The 21,053-nt window shown below is 45.8% G+C and overlaps 2 protein-coding genes across 2 annotated transcripts in view; one reads left to right on the forward strand and one right to left on the reverse strand.

Moving 5' to 3' along the window:
• The window catches only part of tfb1m (transcription factor B1, mitochondrial), a 44,984-nt gene extending 40,654 nt beyond the window's left edge, over positions 1-4,330 (forward strand). Inside the window, exons 7-8 of the mRNA XM_078404706.1 lie at positions 2,708-2,835; positions 3,805-4,330. Of these exons, the coding sequence (XP_078260832.1) occupies positions 2,708-2,835; positions 3,805-4,090 (414 nt within the window). The 3' untranslated portion in view covers positions 4,091-4,330. The remainder of the gene's footprint in view (positions 1-2,707; positions 2,836-3,804) is intronic.
• A 1,104-nt stretch (positions 4,331-5,434) lies between these two features.
• The window catches only part of LOC144596888 (rho guanine nucleotide exchange factor TIAM2-like), a 95,036-nt gene continuing 79,417 nt past the window's right edge, over positions 5,435-21,053 (reverse strand). Inside the window, exons 17-24 of the mRNA XM_078405754.1 lie at positions 20,387-20,566; positions 18,134-18,252; positions 16,182-16,290; positions 11,404-11,462; positions 11,195-11,300; positions 8,931-9,018; positions 7,499-7,656; positions 5,435-6,714 (exon numbers count right to left, since the gene is read on the reverse strand). Coding sequence (XP_078261880.1) covers positions 6,116-6,714; positions 7,499-7,656; positions 8,931-9,018; positions 11,195-11,300; positions 11,404-11,462; positions 16,182-16,290; positions 18,134-18,252; positions 20,387-20,566 — 1,418 coding nt within the window. The 3' untranslated portion in view covers positions 5,435-6,115. The remainder of the gene's footprint in view (positions 6,715-7,498; positions 7,657-8,930; positions 9,019-11,194; positions 11,301-11,403; positions 11,463-16,181; positions 16,291-18,133; positions 18,253-20,386; positions 20,567-21,053) is intronic.

Genomic DNA, 21,053 nt, shown 5'->3' on the forward strand with positions numbered 1-21,053 from the left:
CCGACTGACGGGAGAGAAGAGGGAATGTCAGGGTTGCTTTCCCAAGGCAGCATGAAGTGTACATGGCATTGATTAGGGGCAGGCTGGTCCGTGTGATGGACTGGACTACATTCACATCTCTCTGCAGTTCCCTGGGGGATGTTGCCAAGCCAATCTGTGATGCATTCCAACAGGATGCTTTCCACAAAGTATGTATGGAAGTTGGTAAGAATCGTTGGAGACATGCTGGACTTCCTTAGTCTTCTGAGGAAGTACAGGCATTGTTATGCTTACTTGGCCATTGCTTCAGGGTAGTTGTTCCAGGCCAAATTAGTGATGTTAGGTTCGAGGTACATCACTGAGTCCACACTGATCATTGATCACCGGTTTCCACTAATTCTATGTCATCCCACTTTCTCATCCACTCCCTTCACCTTAGGGGCAATTTATAGAGGCCAATTAACCTGCAAACACTCATATCTTTGGCACATCGAAGGAAACCGGAACACCTGGAGGAAACCCACATGGTTACAATGGACAATAGGTGCAGGAGGAGGCCATTCGGCCCTTCGAGCCAGCACCGCCATTCAATGTGATCATGGCTGATCATTCTCAATCAGTACCCCGTTCCTGCCTTCTCCCCATACCCCCTGACTCCGCTATCCTTAAGAGCTCTATCCAGCTCTCTCTTGAATGCATTCAGAGAATTGGCCTCCACTGCCTTCTGAGGCAGAGAATTCCACAGATTCACAACTCTCTGACTGAAAAAGATTTTCCTCATCTCAGTTCTAAATGGCCTACCCCTTATTCTTAAACTGTGGCCCCTTGTTCTGGACTCCCGCAACATTGGGAACATGTTTCCTGCCTCTAACGTGTCCAACCCCCTAATAATCTTATACGTTTCGATAAGATCTCCTCTCATCCTTCTAAATTCCAGTGTATACAAGCCTAGTCGCTCCAGTCTTTCAATATATGACAGTCCCGCCATTCCGGGAATTAACCTAGTAAACCTACGCTGCACGCCCTCAATAGCAAGAATATCCTTCCTCAAATTTGGAGACCAAAACTGCACACAGTACACAGTTACAGGGCGAACATGCACCCTTCCACGTAGACAGGCCCGAAGTCAGGATCGAACCCCGATCTCTGGCGCTGTGAAGCAGCAGCTCTTCGACTGTAAGAAAATAGATCAACCCCCACAAAAAAAAACTTGTTGGTGTGGAGAAACAAGAGACTGCAGATGCTGAAATCTTGAACAAAAATACAAAGTGGTCGAGGGCCTTGACCCGCAACTGGAATGTGGGAAGGAACCGGAGCACCCGAGTGAAACCCACACGGTCGCAGGGAGGACTTGCAAACTCCACACAGACGGCACCCAAGGTCAGGATCGAACCTGGGTGTCTCGTGCGGTGAGGCAGCGGCTGTGTGAGTTTGCCACTGTACCGCCAAGGAACTTGAAGCTCTCAAACACACGACACCATAGATCTTTATTTACCCCAGGAGGGAAACTGGTCGGACAACAGTTGTGAAACACACGAAGATACAAGATACGTGAAATGAAAATGACCAGTGGAAAGGATTGGGCATGTGCAACAGTTGGAGAGGGGGTGGGAGGGGGAGGGGGAGGGGAGTCAGTTTCCCCCCCCCCCCCAAGACAGAAGAGTTGTACAAGAAAATAACTGCAGATGCTGGTACAAATTGATTTATTCACAAAATGCTGGAGTAACTCAGCAGGTCAGGCAGCATCTCGGGAGAGAAGGAATGGGTGACGTTTCGGGTCGAGACCCTTCTTCAGACTGATGTCGCGGGGGGCGGGACAAAGGAAGGATATAGGTGGAGACAGGAAGATAGAGGGAGATCTGGGAAGGAGGAGGGGAAGAGGGGGACAGAGGAGTACAGTTTGATAGACGCAGGGAAAGAAGATCTCCTGTGGCGTTCTGTGCTGCATCTTTCCGGAAGTTACAGACCATCACCACTCTGGCAGTATTGATGCTGATGGGTTTTGTGTGTACGATCACGCATCGTGAAGTCAATAATAATGCTTGTAAAATTGAGAGAGGGTTTTATGGAATTCTGAGGCTGAGGTTCAAAAGACTGAGGTTGAAGTGCTGTTTCCCTTGGTGTCCAGAATGATGGGTCATGGGGTATGACAATAGACAATAGGTGCAGGAGGAGGCCATTCGGCCCTTCGAGCCAGCACCGCCATTCAATGTGATCATGGCTGATCATTCTCAATCAGTACCCCGTTCCTGCCTTCTCCCCGTACCCCCTGACTCAGCTATCCTTAAGAGCTCTATCTAGCTCTCTCTTGAATGCAATGCATGAAATGTATGACTGAGATAGAGAGAAACTTCTTCATATCCAGAGAATGATGAACCTGTGGAATTCTGTACCACAGAAGTCTGTAGAGACCAAGACACTGAAGAGAGGGGTAGGGAAGGGGAGAGACAAAGACAAAATATCAAAGGGTAGGGGAAAGAGAGTCGAAAAATGGTGAGATACATGATCGGCCATGTTGCTGAATGGTAGATAGACACAAATGCCGGAATAACTCAGCAGGTCAGGCAGCATCTCTGGAGGAAAGGTCGAGACTGAGAGTCGGGGGAACTGGGAAACGAGAGATTCAGGCTCAAAGGGACACGTGCTCTGTATGTTTTTGTAGATATTCTAATTGTACTAATAGCCTGTGCACGGGTCATGGCTGTAAAATGTGAGTTTACCGTTCTAGGTTGACGTAGGAGTTGTACATATAACTCCACTGGAGAGACCACAGATTAACCAGCCATTCAAACTGGTGGAAAAGGTGGTGAGATGTGCCTTCGGCTTTCGGAGAAAGCTTTGCTGCCGAGGAGTTGAGTAAGTCACCGACTAGCTATCATATCAGCGTTCTGTTTTTGGGGACAGATTTAGATGTAGCTGTTATTTTGTACGATTGTTTGATCGGAGTGGCACGGTGGCGCAGCGGTAGAGTTGCTGCCTTACAGCGAATGCATACACCAAGCCAATTAACCTACATGCCTGTACGTCTTTGGAGTGTGGGAGGAAACCGAAGATCTCGGAGAAAACCCACGGGGAGAACGTACAAACTCCGTGCAGACAGCACCCGTAGTTGGGATGGAACCCGGGTCTCCGGCGCTGCATTCGCTGTAAGGCAACAACTCTACCGCAGCGCACCAAATTTTGTAAGTCGAGGAGCATCTGTATTTTGTAAGTCTACCGGTGGCCGAGCACTTCAACTCCCCCTCCCATTCCCAGTCTGACCTTTCTGTCATGGGCCTCCTCCAGTGCCATAGTGAGGCCCACCGCAAATTGGAGGAACAGCACCTCATATTTCGCCTGGGCAGCTTGCAGCCCAGCGGTATGAACATCGACTTCTCCAACTTTAGATAGTTCCTCTGTCCCTCTCTTCCCCTCCCCCTTCCCAGTTCTCCCTCTATCTTCCTGTCTCCACCTATATCCTTCCTTTGTCCCGCCCCCCCTGACATCAGTCTGAAGAAGGGTCTCGACCCGAAACGTCACCCATTCCTTCTCTCCCGAGATGCTGCCTGACCTGCTGAGTTACTCCAGCATTTTGTGAATAAGCACCTGTATTTCTCATTCCACGGGTACTGCCTATTTCCAGCATCTACTTTAGCATTTTAAACACAGGGTTTTTAATTCTTGTCTGAATACGGTAAAAAAACTAATCATTGAATTTGCGATGATGTGTTAAGATTTATCACTAATCCATGACTGTCTGAGTAGTTCAGCGTTTTCTTAATTTCTAATGCTACAATAACATTGTAGGTTATATTTTTACATTTAAAAATCCTTTGCTTTTTCCAGAACTCTATTTCCCGAAGCACAAAGATCGCAGCTAACACAACGAATGTTTGATACTGCTGATGTCGACCCGACACTGCGCCCCACACAACTTACCATACCGCATTTTAGGAATCTTTGCGATGCATATCGCCTGCTATGCAATGAGAATGTAAACCTCTTCATTTATAACTATCGGGAAGAGTTGAGACAGAAACGGCTTTATCGTAAAGAAAAATCTTCCGAGGATGAGAAAGAAAAGAGAAAATTGCTAACTTTGGAAACCACTGCTTCAGAAACATCAATCTGAAAGATACTGAAATCTGGAAACAATTGTCCCTGATTCTGACATCGTGCTAGTTTAATCAGTGATCAAACTGAAAGTTCTGGGCACAAATGTTGTAAAATGACTGGCAGCCATTGCACTGATATTAATTAATTCTTTAGTGTAAGAAAATAACTGCAGATGCTGGTACAAATCGAAGGTATTTATTCACAAAATGCTGGAGTAACTCAGCAGGTCAGGCAGCATCTCAGGAGAGAGGGAATGGGTGACGTTTCGGGTCGAGACCCTTCTTCAGACTGATGTCAGGGGGGCGGGACAAAGGAAGGATATAGGTGGAGACAGGAAGATAGAGGGAGATCTGGGAAGGGGGAGGGAAAGAGAGGGACAGAGTAACTATCTAAAGTTGGAGAAGTTAATGTTCATACCGCTGGACTGCAAGCCAGCTTGGGGAGCTTACAGCCCAGCGGTATGAACATTGACTTCTCCAACTTTAGATAGTTCCTCTGTCCCTCTCTTCCCCTCCCCCTTCCCAGTTCTCCCTCTATCTTCCTGTCTCCACCTATATCCTTCCTTTGTCCCGCCCCCCTGACATCAGTCTGAAGAAGGGTCGAGACCCAAAACGTCACCCATTCCTTCTCTCCTGAGATGCTGCCTGACCTGCTGAGTTACTCCAGCATTTTGTGAATGAATGCATTCTTTGATTTGATTCAAAAATGCCCTCTGCCAGAGTGCTGTGGAGTTGCAAGTTTGCATACAACGAGGTTTAAATTTCATTGATCCCAATGAGATATAAGAGAAAGACAATTTGATTCATTGTTTAGATCGACACAAAATGCTAGGGTAACTCAGAAGGACAGAAGGAATGGGTGACGTTCTGGGTCGAGACCCTTCTTCAGACTGTTCAACCCATTCCTTCCATCCAAAGTTGCTACCTGTCCCGCTGAGTTACTCCAGCATTGTGTGTCTATCTTCAGTGCAAACCAGCATCTGCAGTTCCTTCATACACATTACACATTAATTGTTTAAATATCTCGACCTGAAACGTCACCCATTCCTTCTCTCCTGAGATGCTGCCCGACCTGCTGAGTTACTCCAGCATTTTGTGAAATAAATACCTTCAATTTGTACCAGCATCTGCAGTTATTTTCTTACATTAAACGAGGTACAATGTGCTTTGCATAAATAAATCAGAAGGAAATGAATTATACAAAGCTTCTTGCAGATGCTATGCATATTTATTTAACATTGAAGTACTTTCTGCAGGTTTAATGTCAAGTAGTCATTCACCAGAATATAAAAGATAACGCATTAAAAAGCAATATTACAAAGCAATGCAGTTATAAAATTACAATATACACAACCTCCAATATTTATAGACAAAGAAATTAAGATATCTAAATAAAGAGTTTGCTAGCATGGAGAGGAATATGCTTTACCGAAGCTTGGAATGCCAAAGACAGTTGAAGAAGTGGAGGCCCCTGGTCAGACCAACAAAGGACGACGTTGGCAAAATAGATTAAACAAAAACGCACACAAACCCACGTTTGGTTTTTCAGAAACTTAAAATTGGACACAATGAAACAAATATTGATAATTATTCTGGTACTAATGTAAACCATTATTTTCCATCTATAAATAAAATTGAGATTTACAGCCTTTTAAAATAAGCAATTTTAGTTTTATTGAAAATATTACTTTTTGCGTTCAATACCTGCCTTTTTTGCAAACCTGATATAAAACTAGTGTCTGATAGAAGCCAAACTTTATTATCCATAATGGATAATAAATAATTGGACTTCTGTACTTAAATATTTTCTTGAACGAAAATGTTTTTAAACGTCTACACTTTTGAGGCCAACCGTAGTCTTAGTGCAAATAGCAGTAAGACAAACTGAACATTGCTTTCTTTTCTTCTAACATGCTTCTGCAGTCTTTAATTTAAAAAAAACCAAGTGGACTAAACAGTACAAGTCTGAAGTGAAGACCGATAATAAACTAACTTCAATTCTGGTGAACTCCAAAGCTCATTTGAGTGCTGCCGTTTACAGTCTAAGCTTCTCCGTTACTTTCGATGTTTTCGTAGAAGCACTCTTCATTAACTGCCGACGTCAGACTCTGAATGCTAAACTCCCTCTCCAGTACAGAATTCAGATCAACATTTGCACCGTCAGATTGGCTATCCAGAGATCGGTCCTGGCTGTGCTTTGCTAACAGATTCCCTTTGTTCTTCATTGCACTGGCACTTTTTCTTTTGATTGGAGAAAAGTGATTTCGCCTTAGGCGGGGACGATCCATTTGTTCCACCTCCTTGGAATCTGTTTGGTGGCTTGGCGTCTGCTCGAGAGCAGCTTTGGTATCGATCTGCATCTTTTCAAATTCTACCTCAATTTCATCTGTCAAAGTCTCACTCTTGGATTCACTCAAGTCGTCTTCATCACTTAAAATGTCCGATTCCTTTACTTCATCTTCGTGGGCACGATGGTCCTGCTTTGTAAATGAAAGACAACCATGTTCCAGGCCACTCTCTGATGTGTGGCAGCCACTGCTCAATGTTCCACTACTCAAGCTACATTCATCCGAATCAACAGCGTTGTGTCTTTCAGTATCTTGACACCAATGCTTAGGCAGCTTTGAGGTCCGAGTTGATCCTAAGCAAAGAGACAGCAAATTGTTACAATTTGAAAAACTAGTAACAAATTATTGATTAGACACGAATGGAACAAGCTAGATTGAATTTTAAGACAATAGGATTACAATTTGAGACCCAAAACTCCTCCTCTCCAGAGATACTGCCAGCATTTTGGAGATACTTTGGAGATATTTTGGAGATACTTCTCTCCAGATACTGTTACTCCAGTATTTTGTGTCTATTACAATTTGAGAGACTTCTTCTTGCACTTTATTTCAGTGACCGTGGGAGGCCTAACTTTATCCACTGATTTTCAGACTTAATATGCCGAAGATAAAAGCAGTAGGTTGGGGAAAATTCTAAAAACAATTTGTTTCTTTGGAGATACAGCGTGGAAACAGGCCCTTTGGCCCATCGGGTCCGCACCGACCAGCGATCCCCGCACACAATGATGAAAGGATGTTTTAAAAAAAAAGAATATTAACCAAGTGAACGTACCAGCCCAAAATCATATCATACTCTTTCATCAGTCTGAAGAAGAGTCCCGTCCCGAAACGTCACCCATTCCTTCTCTCTCTCTCGAGATGCTGCCTGACCCGCTGAGTTACTCCATCATTTTGTGTCTACCGTACTCTTTCATCACATACAGATTATCCCGCGTGCAAACTTCTATACACTTACAAAAGTAATTTTAATCCTAGCGTCTAAAAAAAATCGCATCAGAATGGTTTGAATGCACAATGAACAAAGTTGCATGTTTTCAAGATGGCTGAAAACGTGGCCAACTTTGCCTTGGGTCTTACCAATTTTCGCTGAGGGTGGCAATCTGGATCTCAGAGGGAACAAATGCTCTCTGTTTATTTTCTCAAGTGGGCCTTCTGACTTGGTCATGTAGCGTCGGACATTTTCCCTCAGTATTGAACGAATCACTTTAATGATATTTGTTTTACTCTCGGGATCACTGCAGATAGTGGAAAATAAAAGTGACTGTTAACATAAAACAAATATTGAACTTCACCTTCAAAGCAATTTGGATTTAAAAGTAATGGGCACAAATCTTTGAGCTAGCACATGTTAGGATCTGGACTGTGTGGCCGTAAAGGTAAAACTAACTTTATGGTGGTGATAAGAAAAATTAGAGGCAACTTTTACAAACTATATAGCAATACTGTGCAGGTTAGACCAACATAAGACCTGGACAGAGCAAAGATTTGTTGGAACAGGAGGCTTAAGAAAGAATTGATTAAAAAGTATTTTGGTAAGAGGTGGCAGTAAACCAAGGAGTAATGATTAAAAGTAATTGTCAGTGGGTAGATTCAAGGGGCAATTATTCTTTTTACCTCACTTGGAGGATGGAATCAGTCTAGTTTACCTGTTGATTACACTTCCGACTGAGAAACAGCAGCTCTGTGCAAGGTTTGGAAAGGCTTCTGAGGGCCACATTGCTGTTTTGTTTCGTTGAGAGATAGAGCGCGGAAACAGGCCCTTCGGCCCACCGGGTCCGCGCCGACCAGCGATCCCCGCACACTAACACTATCCTACACCCACTAGGGACAATTTTCACATTTGTACCAAGCCCAATTAACCTACAAACCTGCATGTTGTTGGAGTGTGGGAGGAGACGTATAAGAGTATTAAGGGGTTGGACACGTTAGCGGCAGGAAACATGTTCCCAATGTTGGGGGGAGGCCAGAACCAGGGGCCACAGTTTAAGAATAAGGGGTCTGCCATTTAGAACTGAGATGAGGAAAAACTTTTTCAGTCAGAGAGTTGTGAATCTATGGAATTCTCTGCCTCAGAAGGCAAGTGGAGGCCAATTCTCTGAATGCATTCAAGAGAGAGCTAGATAGAGCTCTGAAGGATAGCGGAGTCAGGGGGTATGGGGAGAAGGCAGGAACGGGGTACTGATTGAGAATGATCAGCCATGATCACATTGAATGGCGGTGCTGGCTCGAAGGGCCGAATGGCCTCCTCCTGCACCTATTGTCTATTGTCTATTGAGACCGAAGATCTCGGAGAAAACCCACGCAGGTCACGGGGAGAGCGTACAAACTCCGTACAGACGGCGCCCGTAGTCGGGATCGAACCCGGCGCTGCATTCGCTGTAAGGCAGCAACTCTACCGCTGCGCCACAAAGGGACGCGATGGAGAGATGGAGAGTGTGTGTACGTGAATCTGACACCTTTATCCATTCTCATCTCCTTCGTCCCAGACTGGTACCATGATTGAGGTTACCTGCTGCATAGTTGGAACACTGTCTCAGGACGACCCTCTATTTCAGACTTGGTGTGGATTAGTTCCCAGATGCAGTTGGTATCTGTGCCTGAACCAAAAAGACAATGATCATTCTAGAAGCATGTGGCCTTTGCTCCCCCCCGCCCCCCCCAGTAAAAAACATTTTTCACTCCAAAATTAATTATGGCTGGATTATGGATCAATAATATTGTTACGAGACCATCCCAAGAGTAGTAGTAGACATACCCCCAAAAACAGGGTGTAAACCTTTACAGTGCATATAAACAGTGGAATTAACATGCTAAGCATGTTGGCAATGAATTCCACAGATTCACCACCCTCTGACTAAAGAAATTCTTCCTCATCTCCTTCCTAAAGGAACGTCCTTTAATTCTGAGGCTATGACCTCTGGTCCTACCTAGACTCTCCCACTAGTGGAAACATCCTCTCCACATCCACTCTACCCAAGCCTTTCGCTATTCAATATGTTCCAACGCGGTCCCCCCTCATCCTTCTAAACTCCAGCGAGTACAGGCCCGGTGCCATCAAACGCATCCAGTTATTACATTTGTTCTCTCATTTCTGCAGAAGAAATCAAAATGGCTTAAGGATGGTTTTTGTGGGAATGGATTGTTGAGGTTGATCATCCACTAAGCAAGAGCTGGGCCATGCAATCTTGCCCTTCAGTGGTGAAAAGTGGTTGGCAATTGGGAAGGAGGCTGTTCCTCCAACAACCACATCCCCTGTGTTTGTAGAACCTATTGTGTCAGTACCAAAAATCAAGATTGGATTGTTTTCATCAGTGTTGAGTCAGAAGTGCCGAGTTTAGAGATACAGCGCGGAAACAGGGCCATCGGCCCACCGGGTCCGCGCCGACCAGCGATCCCCACACATTAACACTACCCTACACCCACTATGGGTCCAATCCAACTCCATTTTCTCTTTCGAACTTGTAAGTCAATGGGATCCTGGCTTGTTCTTTTCTACAGGTCCGCATTGCTTACTTTGTCTCATCCTCCAGATGTTTAGTATTCTCCTGAGGCAGGTGTTAATGAATATCGAGTAGTGAAAGGCTTCGATAGAGTGGATGTGGAGAGGACATTCCCACTAGTGGGAGAGTCTAGGACCAGAGGTCATACCCTCGGAATAAAAGGATGGTCCTTTAGGAAGGAGATGAGGAGGAATTTCTTTAGCCAGAGGGTGGTGAATCTGGAATTCTTTGTCACAGAAGGCTGTGGAGGCCGTCGGTCGATATTTCTAAGGCAGAGATAGATTCTTGATTAGTACAGGTGTCAAGGGTTATGGGGGAAGGCAGGAGAATGGGGTTAAGAGAGATAGATCAGCCATGATTGAATGGCGAAGTAGACTTGGTGGGCCGAATGGCCTAAATCTGGTCCTATCACTTATGAACTTATGAAAGGCTTTTACTCTTAACAACTGACTAGATGTAGTATTTTAGAACTCACACCACATAATTTTGTCATTTGTTATTGTCTGGAAAATCGTCAAAGGAAGATCATAGTTAGGAGGACCTGACAAAACAATTTGGATTGATTGTAAACTAATATCTGAAAAATGGATAAACTGATTGATCTGTAAAGGTGCTTGAACATGCCAACTGGATTGATGGTTCTATCAAAGAAACATAGAAAATAGGTGCAGGAGTAGGCCATTCGGCCCTTCGAGCCAGCTCTGCCCAGGACAGGAAGGCCCTGCAGAGAGTAGTGCATTCGGCAGAACGCACCATGGGAACTACACTTGCCCCCCCTGCAGGACCTATACATCAGGAGGTGTAGATCGAGAGCCAGCAAGATTATGAGGAACCCCTGACATCCCAGCAACAGACTGTTCCAGCTGCTACGGTCAGGCAAACGCCTCCGCTGTCACGCTGTGAAAACGGAGAGGATGAGACGGAGTTTCTTCCCACAGGCCATCAGGACTGTTAACTATTATAACCACAGGGACTAAATTTTGTCTTCTCTGTATTAACTTTATTTATATGCACGATTTTTGTGCACAATCCGCAGGCATTGCACTTTCATTTCACTGCACATCGTGTATGTGTATGTGACAAATCAACTTGACTTGACTTGACAATATGATCATGGCTGATCATCCGAAATCAATACCCCGTTCATGCTTTCTCCCCATATCCCTTGATTCCGTTAGCCCAAAGAGCTAAATCTCACTCTCCATAACTAACTCTCTAAAGCCAGTGGGGCATAAATACACAACTCGTTGTAATTTTGTTAAAATGGAATTACCTGCAGCATTGCCCAGCCGGACCTGAAGAGCCGACAGTGGAATCAACCATTTGAACTTAAATTGATCAATATCACCATAGATGCAAGTGGAACGTGGAACTGTACCCTAGGGATGGAAAAGGTTTTAGGAGTTAAATATTTCAAACACTGCAAACCTTTTCAGCAATCGGGCAATTATAAAATTGGCTCTGTTCATTCATGTCACTTACAGTTTTTTTCTTCAGCTTGTAAATTTCCTTATAAACCAGTATGATGGCTCGCCTAAAAACTGCAGAGAGAAAGAATTGCATATCAGTTATAAAGTTATTGTAAACAAAGGGCAGTCACGGTGGCGCAGTGGTAGAGTTGTTGCCTTCCAGCGAATGCAGCGCCGGAGACTCAGGTTCGATCCCGACTACGGGTGCTGTCTGTACGGAGTTTGTATGTTCTCCCCGTGACCTGCGTGGGTTTTCTCCGAGATCTTCGGTTTCCTCCCACACTCCAAAGACGTGCAGGTTTGTAGGTTAATTGGCTTGGTAAATGTAAAAATTGTCCCTAGTGGGTGTGGGATGGTGTTAATGTGCGGGGATCGCTGGGCGGCGCGGACCCGGTGGGCCGAAAGGGCCTGTTTCCGCGCTGTATCTCTAAATCTAAACTAAACCAAATAAACTAATAAGAAACAGTTAGCCAGGTACATGGATAGGATAGGTTTGGAGGGATATGGAGCAAACGCGGGCAGGTGGAACGAGTGTAGCTGGGACATGTTGGTCGGTGTGGGGAAGTTGGGCCAAAGGGCTTGATTTCACACTGTATCACTCTGTGATCGTGAGCTGCTAATTGAAAGGTAATGGACGATAAAAAGTCGGAAAATAGCTGTAAACGCAGTTTATGTATAAATAGGAAAAAAACTGCAGATGCTGGTTGATACACAACAGGAGACAAAGTGCTGTTGTAACTCAGCAGGTCAGGCAGCATCTCTGGAGAACATGGATAGACAATAGACAATAGACAATAGCTGCAGGAGTAGGCCATTCAGCCCTTCGAGCCAGCACCGCCATTCAATGCGATCATGGCTGATCACTCTCAATCAGTACCCCGTTCCTGCCTTCTCCCCATACCCCCTCACTCCGCTATCCTTAAGAGCTCTATCCAGCTCTCTCTTGAAAGCATCCAACGAACTGGCCTCCACTGCCTTCTGAGGCAGAGAATTCCACACCTTCACCACTCTCTGACTGAAAAAGTTCTTCCTCATCTCCATTCTAAATGGCCTACCCCTTATTCTTAAACTGTGGCCCCTTGTTCTGGACTCCCCCAACATTGGGAACATGTTTCCTGCCTCTAATGTGTCCAATCCCCTAATTATCTTATACGTTTCAATAACGTATAGGTGAGGTTAGACACAAAACCTGGAGTGAATAGGTGACGTTTCAGGTCGAGACCCTTCTTCAGATTCCCCCAAAACGTCACCTATTCCTTTTCTCCAGAGATGATGTCTAACCAGCTGAGTTACTCCAGCTTTTTGTGTCCATCTTTGATTTAAAACAGCATCTGCAGTTTCTTTCCACACATGGATAGGTGAAGTTTCAGGTCGAGACCTCCCATGAAAACATTATTATACAGGATAATTAGTAATAATTTCCCATAAATTCTCGTAGATTAAAAATATGAAAACGCAGTACTGAGGAGAGAATGGATGGCAGAAATGTATGTGTGCGCATGTAAGAGATAGGAAGATGAAAATGTTTCCCACACTAGTAAACTGCATTCATTGTTCATGATAGAGTCTCAATCATAGGGAAACTAAACACACAACGTTGGTGTAAGAGGGAACTGCAGATGCCGGTTTAAACCGAAGACAGACACAAATTGCTGGAGTAACTCAGCGGGTCAGGCATCATCTCTGGAGAGAAGGAATGGGTGACGATTCGGGTCGAGACCCTTCTTCAGTGACTGTTTTGCAGAGACAGTTCCACTCAATTTGTTGAGGGTGACCGAGCTTCAAATTGCCTGTCTCTTTAATTCTCCATCCCGCTCTATCTGACTATTCTGCCTTTGGACCCCTCCAATGCCTAAGCAAAGCACAAGGAAAAGCACCTCAAACAAAATTCGCTGCTCATTGTGTTCTTGCCAACTCCTACATTTGATCATTGGGCCCAGTAAGCTCGCTCAGCTTTCAAATGTTCTGTTGCAAGCACAGTGGCTGGGTGGTAGAGTTACCGGGTTCGAACCTGCCAACGGGTGCTGCCTGTACGGAGTTTGTACGTTCTCCCCGTGACCTGCGTGGGTTTTCTTCTAGATCTTTGGTTTCTGCCCACACTCCAAAGACGTACAGGTTTGTACGGTTAATTGGCTTGGTGTGCATGGGATAATGTTAATTTGCGGGTATCGCTGGTCAGTGTGGACTCGGTGGGCCGAAGGGCCTGTTTCCGCGCTTGGGGTGTGGGCTAGGTGAAAATAAGTGACCGACAATGAAACTCAACAGGACGACATTGAAACTAGTAGAACCACTAGGGTGGGGGAGAGACGGAGAGAGAGGTTGTTTGAATCAAAATCAATATTCATACATCAATATCTAACTTCAAATAACCCTTGCACCCCTCACCCCCACCCTAGACGTTCTACTAGTTTCAATGTCATCCTGGGAGTTTCATTGTAACTCGTTTTCACCTAGCCCACAGTGAACAATGGACAGTTTCCTTTATCATCGTTACTTTTTTGCACATCTTTCATTCATTTGTTCTACGTCTCTCTATATCACCGTCTATATTTCTTGCTTCCCTTTCCTCCCGACTCAACAGTCTGAGGAAGGGTCTCGACCCGAAACGTCACCCATTCCTTCTCTCCAGAGATGCTGCCTGTCCCGCTGAGTTACTCCAGCATTTTGTGTCTATCTGCGGTTTATACCAGTGTCTGCAGTTCCTTCCTACACATTCAGATGAGGAATATTGTCGTGGCAAATTTGGTCTCCTGACTGGAAAAACAATTGATGGCGTGAAAGAGTTGATGTGGAATGAACAAATAATCTAAATGCAGGAAGGGCCAAGTCATTGTCATAGAGTCACAGAGTGATACAGTGGCCCTTCGGCCCAACTTGCCCACACCGACCTACATCTCCCAGCTACACTAGTCCCACCTGCCCGCGTTTGGTCTACATCCCTCCAAACTTGGCCTATCCATGTACCTGTCTAACTGTTTCTTAAACGTTGAGATAGTCCATGCCTCAACCACCTCCTCTGGCAGCTCGTTCCATACACCCACCACCCTTTGTGTAAAAAGTAACCCCTCAAATTCCTATTAAATCTTTTCCCCTTTAGAAGGATGAGAGGAGATCTTATCGAAACGTATTTGTTAAGGGATTGGACACGTTAGAGGCAGGAAACATGTTCCCAATGTTGGGGGAGTCCAGAACCAGGGGCCACAGTTTAAGAATAAGGGGTAGGCCATTTAGAACTGAGATGAGGAAAAACTTTTTCAGTCAGAGAGTTGTGAATCTGTGGAATTCTCTGCCTCAGAAGGCAGTGGAGGCCAATTCTCTGAATGCATTCAAGAGAGAGCTAGATAGAGCTCTTAAGGATAGCGGAGTCAGGGGGTATGGGGAGAAGGCAGGAACGGGGTATTGATTGAGAATGATCAGCCATGATCACATTGAATGGCAGTGCTGGCTCGAAGGGCCGAATGGCCTCCTCCTGCACCTATTGTCTATTCACCTTGAACCTATGTCCTCTGGTCCTTGATTCACCTACTCTGGGCAAGAGACTCTGTGCATCTACTCGATTTATTCCTCTCATGATTTTACACACCTGTGTAAGATCACCCCTCATCCTCCTGCGCTCCAAGGAATAGAGACCCAGCCTACCCAACCTCTCCCTGTAGCAAGGACCTTCTAGTCCAGGCGACATCCTCGTAAATCTTCTCTGAAACCTTTCAAGCTTGACAATATCATTCCTAGAATATGGTGCCCAGAACTGGACACAATCATCTATATACTTGAACTCTCGTTTGTTATCTTGTTTGTGACTGAACTTCAGCCAAAACGGTACACGATAGCGCGACAATTTTAGGCCCACCTTACTCGCCATTGTCACTTTAGTGATAATGCAAGTAGTTTTATTGAAATCGGTGTTATATTTTTCCAGTTATTCACATTTTTAAGTTTAAAAGAAGGGGGAGGGGAGGAGGGAGGGAGGGGGGAGGGAGTGGGGAGAAGGGAGAGGGGAGGGGGGGGTTGAAGAGAGAGGGGAGTGGGGGAGGAGAGGGTGCTGCACCAATGCAGGAGAGGTTTGGGCCCAACGGGTCCACTTGGTCTAGTTTCTGATAATCTTTCCTATTGAAAATATGCATGTTTGGACAAGATTGGACTATGCAGTCGAAAGACCCATTAGTATTATCCCTTGTACAGGTTTATAAATGATGCATGCCCTCATAATACGAAGCAGTTGCAAAAAATATTCAGTTCTATTGGCTTTAAGGCAGGAGTGGCGATACGGTGAGGAAGAAATCGCGGCGCAGTGGCGCAGCGGTAGAGTTGCTGCCTTACAGCGAATGCAGCGTCGGAGACTCAGGTTCGATCCTGACTACGGGCGCCGTCTGTACGGAGTTTGTACGTTCTCCCCGTGACCTGCGTGGGTTTTCTCCGAGATCTTCGGTTTCCTCCCACGCTCCAAAGACGTGCAGGTGTGTAGGTTAATTGACTGGGTAAATGTAAAAATTGTCCCTAGTGTGTGTAGGATAGTGTTAGTGTGCGGGGATCGCTGGGCGGCGCGGACTCGGTGGGCCGAAGGGCCTGTTTCCGCGCTGTATCTCTAAAAAATCTAAATCTAAATATTCAGCAAAATCACTGTTACACCTTCATTTCTTGGAGCAAGTTGTGGAAAACACAGTGTGGATTAAGCCCCTTGCTTGGATGAGAATCTTTCTTTCCATCCCAGATTGGGAATGTGAAACTCTTACTTACGACGCCGTTTCGAACGCTAAAGCCACCCATCGGTCCCCCAAGCAAGGCACTTACCGAACACAGTCAGTTCAGGGTCTTTCCGCATTCGGCTCAGAGATGGGAAAGGGTTCAACCAAGTCACGGACGAGTACAACAAAAGCTCCCCCATTGATAGTTCTGTCACCTGAAAAAATATAAGACGATATAAAGTTACAGTCCAATAATCTTAGAGGTTCACGAATTTAATCTCCGGGATGGCGGGACTGTCATATGAGGAAAGATTGGAAAGACTCGGCTTGTATGCACTGGAATTAAGAAGGATGATAGGGGATCTTATAGAGACGTATAAAATTATAAAAGGACTGGACAAGCTAGATGCAGGAAAAATATTCTCAAAGTTGGGGGAGTCCAGAACCAGGGGCCACACAGTCTAAGAATAAAGGGGAGGCCATTTAAAACTTAGATGAGAAAAGACTTTGTTGTGAATTTGTGGAATTCTCTGCCACAGAGGGCAGTGGAGGCCAATTCACTGGATGAATTTAAAAGAGAGTTAGATAGAGCTCTAGGGGCTAGTGGAATCAAGGGATATGGGGAGAAGGCAGGCACAGGTTACTGATTGTGGATGGTCAGCCATGATCACAATGAATGGCGGTGCGGGCTCGAAGGGCCGAATGGCCTCCCCTTGCACCTATTTTCTGTGTTTTCTATGAGATTGGTAAAAAGAACAAACCATGCTCAAAAATCAGATTGAAAGTTCCATTCAAACTGGTAACGTTGTGAGAATTGGTCCAATGTTCCACGAATAAGAATGTGAAACAAAAAATAATTCTTATTTCTGATTTACTAGTCAAAAGCTCCCGCTCACAAGTGTGTCGGTGAGATCATATTTCACTGCAACGCTTTCCGCAGAAAGCAAACACTGAGTTCCAGCTCTCATAACAATGTACCTTGAGACAACAGAAGCATAAGTCAGGATATTCTGGAGAAGCCTAAAGAGTAAATGTCTATTCAAAATGGTTTTTGACCGCTATTTTTAGCTGTGTATATGTGGGGGAAACTTTCTTTTTTAAATCTCTTCCTCGACGGAGATGCGACCCTTTTCTGAGTCGTGTCTCCGTGGTGCTGCGGCCTAACACGTGGAGTGGGCGGCCTCCAGCTGGGATAGATCCTGAGGGCTCCAGTCGCAGGGCCAGGAGTTCCCATCTCGGAGCTGGCCGACTTTCGGAGGCTGCAGCTTTACCTCCGGAGGCTCGGTCACGGGCCCTGTGGACTGCAACATCGGGAGTGGCAGGTCCCTGGCTGGCGACCGGCTCCAGCTGTGGCAGCTTCGACCACCCCGTCAGAGGGCTTGATCGACCCGCTTGCAGGACCGTGGCCCGGCTCAGCCGCGGGGCCTTCCATCGCCCGGCGCGGCTCGGCCGCGGGACTTTCCATCGCCTGGCACGGCCGCGGGACATTCCATCGCCCGGCACGGCTCGGCCGCGGGACATTCCATCGCCTGGCACGGCCGCGGGGCCTTCCATCGTCCGGCGCGGCTCGACCGCGGGACTTTTCATAGCGCGGCTCGGCCGCGGGACTTTCCATTGCCCGGCACGGCTCGGCCGCGGGGCCTTCCATCGCCCGGCGCGGCTCGACTGCGGGACTTTCCATCGCCCGGCACGGCTCGGCCACGGGACTTTCCATCGCCCGGCGAGGCTCGGCCACGGGGCCTTCCATCGCCCGGTACGGCTCGGCCGCGGGACTTTCCATCGCCCAGTACGGGACCTTCCATCTCCTTGAGGCCGCCTCGGCAGAAGTTGAACTATCTGTCCTTGGGAGAAGCATGGAGGAAGAGAGAAGCCATTTCCTTGCCTTCCATCACAGTGAAGGGGTGTCTGGAGTAGTCACTGTGATGGATGTTTGTGTTAAAATTGTGTCTTGTGTCTTTTACTCTGTACTGTTGTGGCTGCGTGGCAAATGATTTTCGTTCAATTCATTTTGAATGACAATAAAGGCATATTATTATTATCATTATTATTATTGTTTACCTCTTTCTTAGTTCCAGGCTGTTCTGCAATCAGCTGATCAAAAACTGTCCCATAATCCTCATAGATTGTCTGCATCTCGTTGATGTGACTAGCCACTTTCTCCATTGCCTTCAACGTTTCTGTAATTTAACATTAAATATTCAGCAGAGTCTCAACTACCTTTTTAAAAAAAACTTTTTTTTTTCCACATTTGTATAAACAATTAACAGGTTTTCATTATTTGAGGCTATCAAGGGGTGCCAGGGTTGTGTACAACTCGGGAGATGGGCGGTCACGGTGGCGCAGCGGTAGAGTTGCTGCCTTACAGCGAATGCAGCGCCGGAAACCCGGGTTCCATCCCCACTACGGGCGCTGTCTGTACGGAGTTTGTACGTTCTCCCCGTGACCTGCGTGGGTTTTCTCCGAGATCTTCGGTTTCCTCCCACGCAAAGACAAACAGGTTTGTGTATTGATTGGTGTGGTATAAATGTAAATTGTCCCTAGTGTGTGTAGGATAGTGTTAATGTGCGGGGATCACTGGTCGGCGTAGACTCGATGGGCCGAAAGGCCTGTTTCTGCACAGAAATACAGCATGCTTTATTTACACCATGACTACTTTTATATCAACTTCAATGGAAAAAAGATCAGGAGCTACGAGTTGTCAATGTTAGATTTGGTGGATAGTCAATAGACAATAGGTGCAGGAGGAGGCCATTCGGCCCTTCGAGCCAACACCGCCATTCAATGTGATCATGGCTGATCATTCTCAATCAGTACCCTGTTCCTGCCTTCTCCCCATACCCCCTGACTCCGCTATCCTTAAGAGCTCTATCTAGCTCTCTCTTGAATGCATTCAGAGAATTGGCCTCCACTGCCTTCTGAGGCAGAGAATTCCACAGATTCACAACTCTCTGACTGAAAAAGTTTTTCCTCATCTCCGTTCTAAATGGCCTACCCCTTATTCTTAAACTGTGGCCCCTTGTTCTGGACTCCCCCAACATTGGGAACATGTTTCCTGCCTCTAACGTGTCCAACCCCTTAATAATCTTATATGTTTCGATAAGATCCCCTCTCATCCTTCTAAATTCCAGTGTACACAAGCCTAGTCGCTCCAGTCTTTCAACATATGACAGTCCCACCATTCCGGGAATTAACCTTGTAAACCTACGCTGCACGCCCATCAGTTCCAACCTCACCGTACAAAAAGCCCATGGCTCAGGGCGACTCTAGAAATGTGATCACTTCAGAAAAGTACCATAAGATACTCTGAGCTAATCAATGAAACCACATCGAGAACTTGCGACGGACAGAAAAAGCTGGAGTAACTCAGCGGGTCAGATGACATTTCTGGAGAAAAGGATAGGAAGCCTCGTTGGAGCACACCTTTGATTTTAGATGAATGAGGGGGGACCTCATTGAAACGTACAGAATAGTGAAAGGCTTGGATAGAGTGGATGTGGAGAGGATGTTTCCACTATTGGGACAGTCTAGGACAGGAGGTCATAGCCTCAGAATTAAAGGACGTCCTTTTAGGACAGAGATGAGAAGAAATTTCTTTAGACAGAGGGTGGTGAACCTGTGGAATTCATTACCACAGAAGGCTGTGGATACCAAGTCAATGGATATTTTTATGGCAGAGATGGATAGATTCTTGATTAGTACGGGTGTTAGAGGCTATGGGGAGCAGGCAGGAGAATGGAGTTAGGAGAGATAGATCAGCCATGATTGAATGGCGGAGTAAACTTGATGGGCCGAATGGCCTAATTCTACTCCTACCACTTATGACCTAATGAATAGGTTTCGGGTAGAGCCCTTTCTTCGGCAGTCACTGGGCTTGCTCCACTGGAAAGAGTGAATTCCTTCACATTAAAGGACGAAAACTCAGAAAATTCTAAAACAAATCTATCTCCATACGAATAAGCATAAATACATTCCGTTGGCAAACATTTTTAACTGAGCAAATTCAGTTTAAAGCTATCGTGAAACTGGAAAACATGGAGAATCAGGCAGCGAGAACATTTGAGACCCTCCATTGAAATGTCTTACCTTAAAAACTTGGCGTCCAATTTTGAGAGGGGTCCAAGTGCACCCCCACCATTTCACACTCTGCCTCAAGACACTGAAAGCACTCGTTTTCTTTCAGTGCGTTGACAGGTCCACCCACCCACAAGCCTATGACTTGGCCACTCGTACTCCAGCCACTGACTGATAACACCACCTCCTGCTGTGGGGGAAGAGTTGTCTCGTCATCCCCGGCATGCGTTTAGCACTGACCTGTTAGATGATAGTGTTCTTCGCTCTCGGCATCAGTAAGAGAGACCAGCTCTTTCAACAGCAGCGGATATTTTAATACTCTCTGCACAGGCTTGATTAGATACGATTCCAAGGTGAAAGAATGTTGCTTTGTTGGGTTTCGGGTGTCCAAAAATTCTTTAAAGGCATTGTCAGTTTTAGCTGGAATTTAACAGATTTAAGATTAGTTTTCTGAGAACACAAAAAGATCAAAAGCCAGGTTTCTACCTACACCCTTGAGTTTGAACAGAAATGCTTCTGCAGTGATGTCAAGTACACAAAACGACAACTGGGCTGGAAACAATTCCACGGCTTTGTGAATGTTTTGGTTGACTATTCTGTTATTGTCAACAAAATGTCTTCAGATGTGTAGCGTTGCGATGGCCGTTTCAATCACAGAATTGAAAATACGAAAGTTTGAACGAATGTACCGCCAGATTCAGGAACAGCTACACCAGCTCACTGCTCCAGACTACTGAAGAGTCTTCTCATAAAATGGGCTGTAGTTTTAGTGTAGGACGGAACTGCAGATGCTGGTTTAAACTGAAAATAGACACAAAAAGATGGGAGTAGCTCAGAGGGTCAGACAGCATCTCTGGAGAAAAGGAATAGGTGACGTTTCGGGTCTGAAGAATGAATGAATGAATGA

The sequence above is a fragment of the Rhinoraja longicauda genome, chromosome 9 (assembly GCF_053455715.1).
Source record: "Rhinoraja longicauda isolate Sanriku21f chromosome 9, sRhiLon1.1, whole genome shotgun sequence".
Classification (NCBI taxonomy): domain Eukaryota; kingdom Metazoa; phylum Chordata; class Chondrichthyes; order Rajiformes; family Arhynchobatidae; genus Rhinoraja; species Rhinoraja longicauda.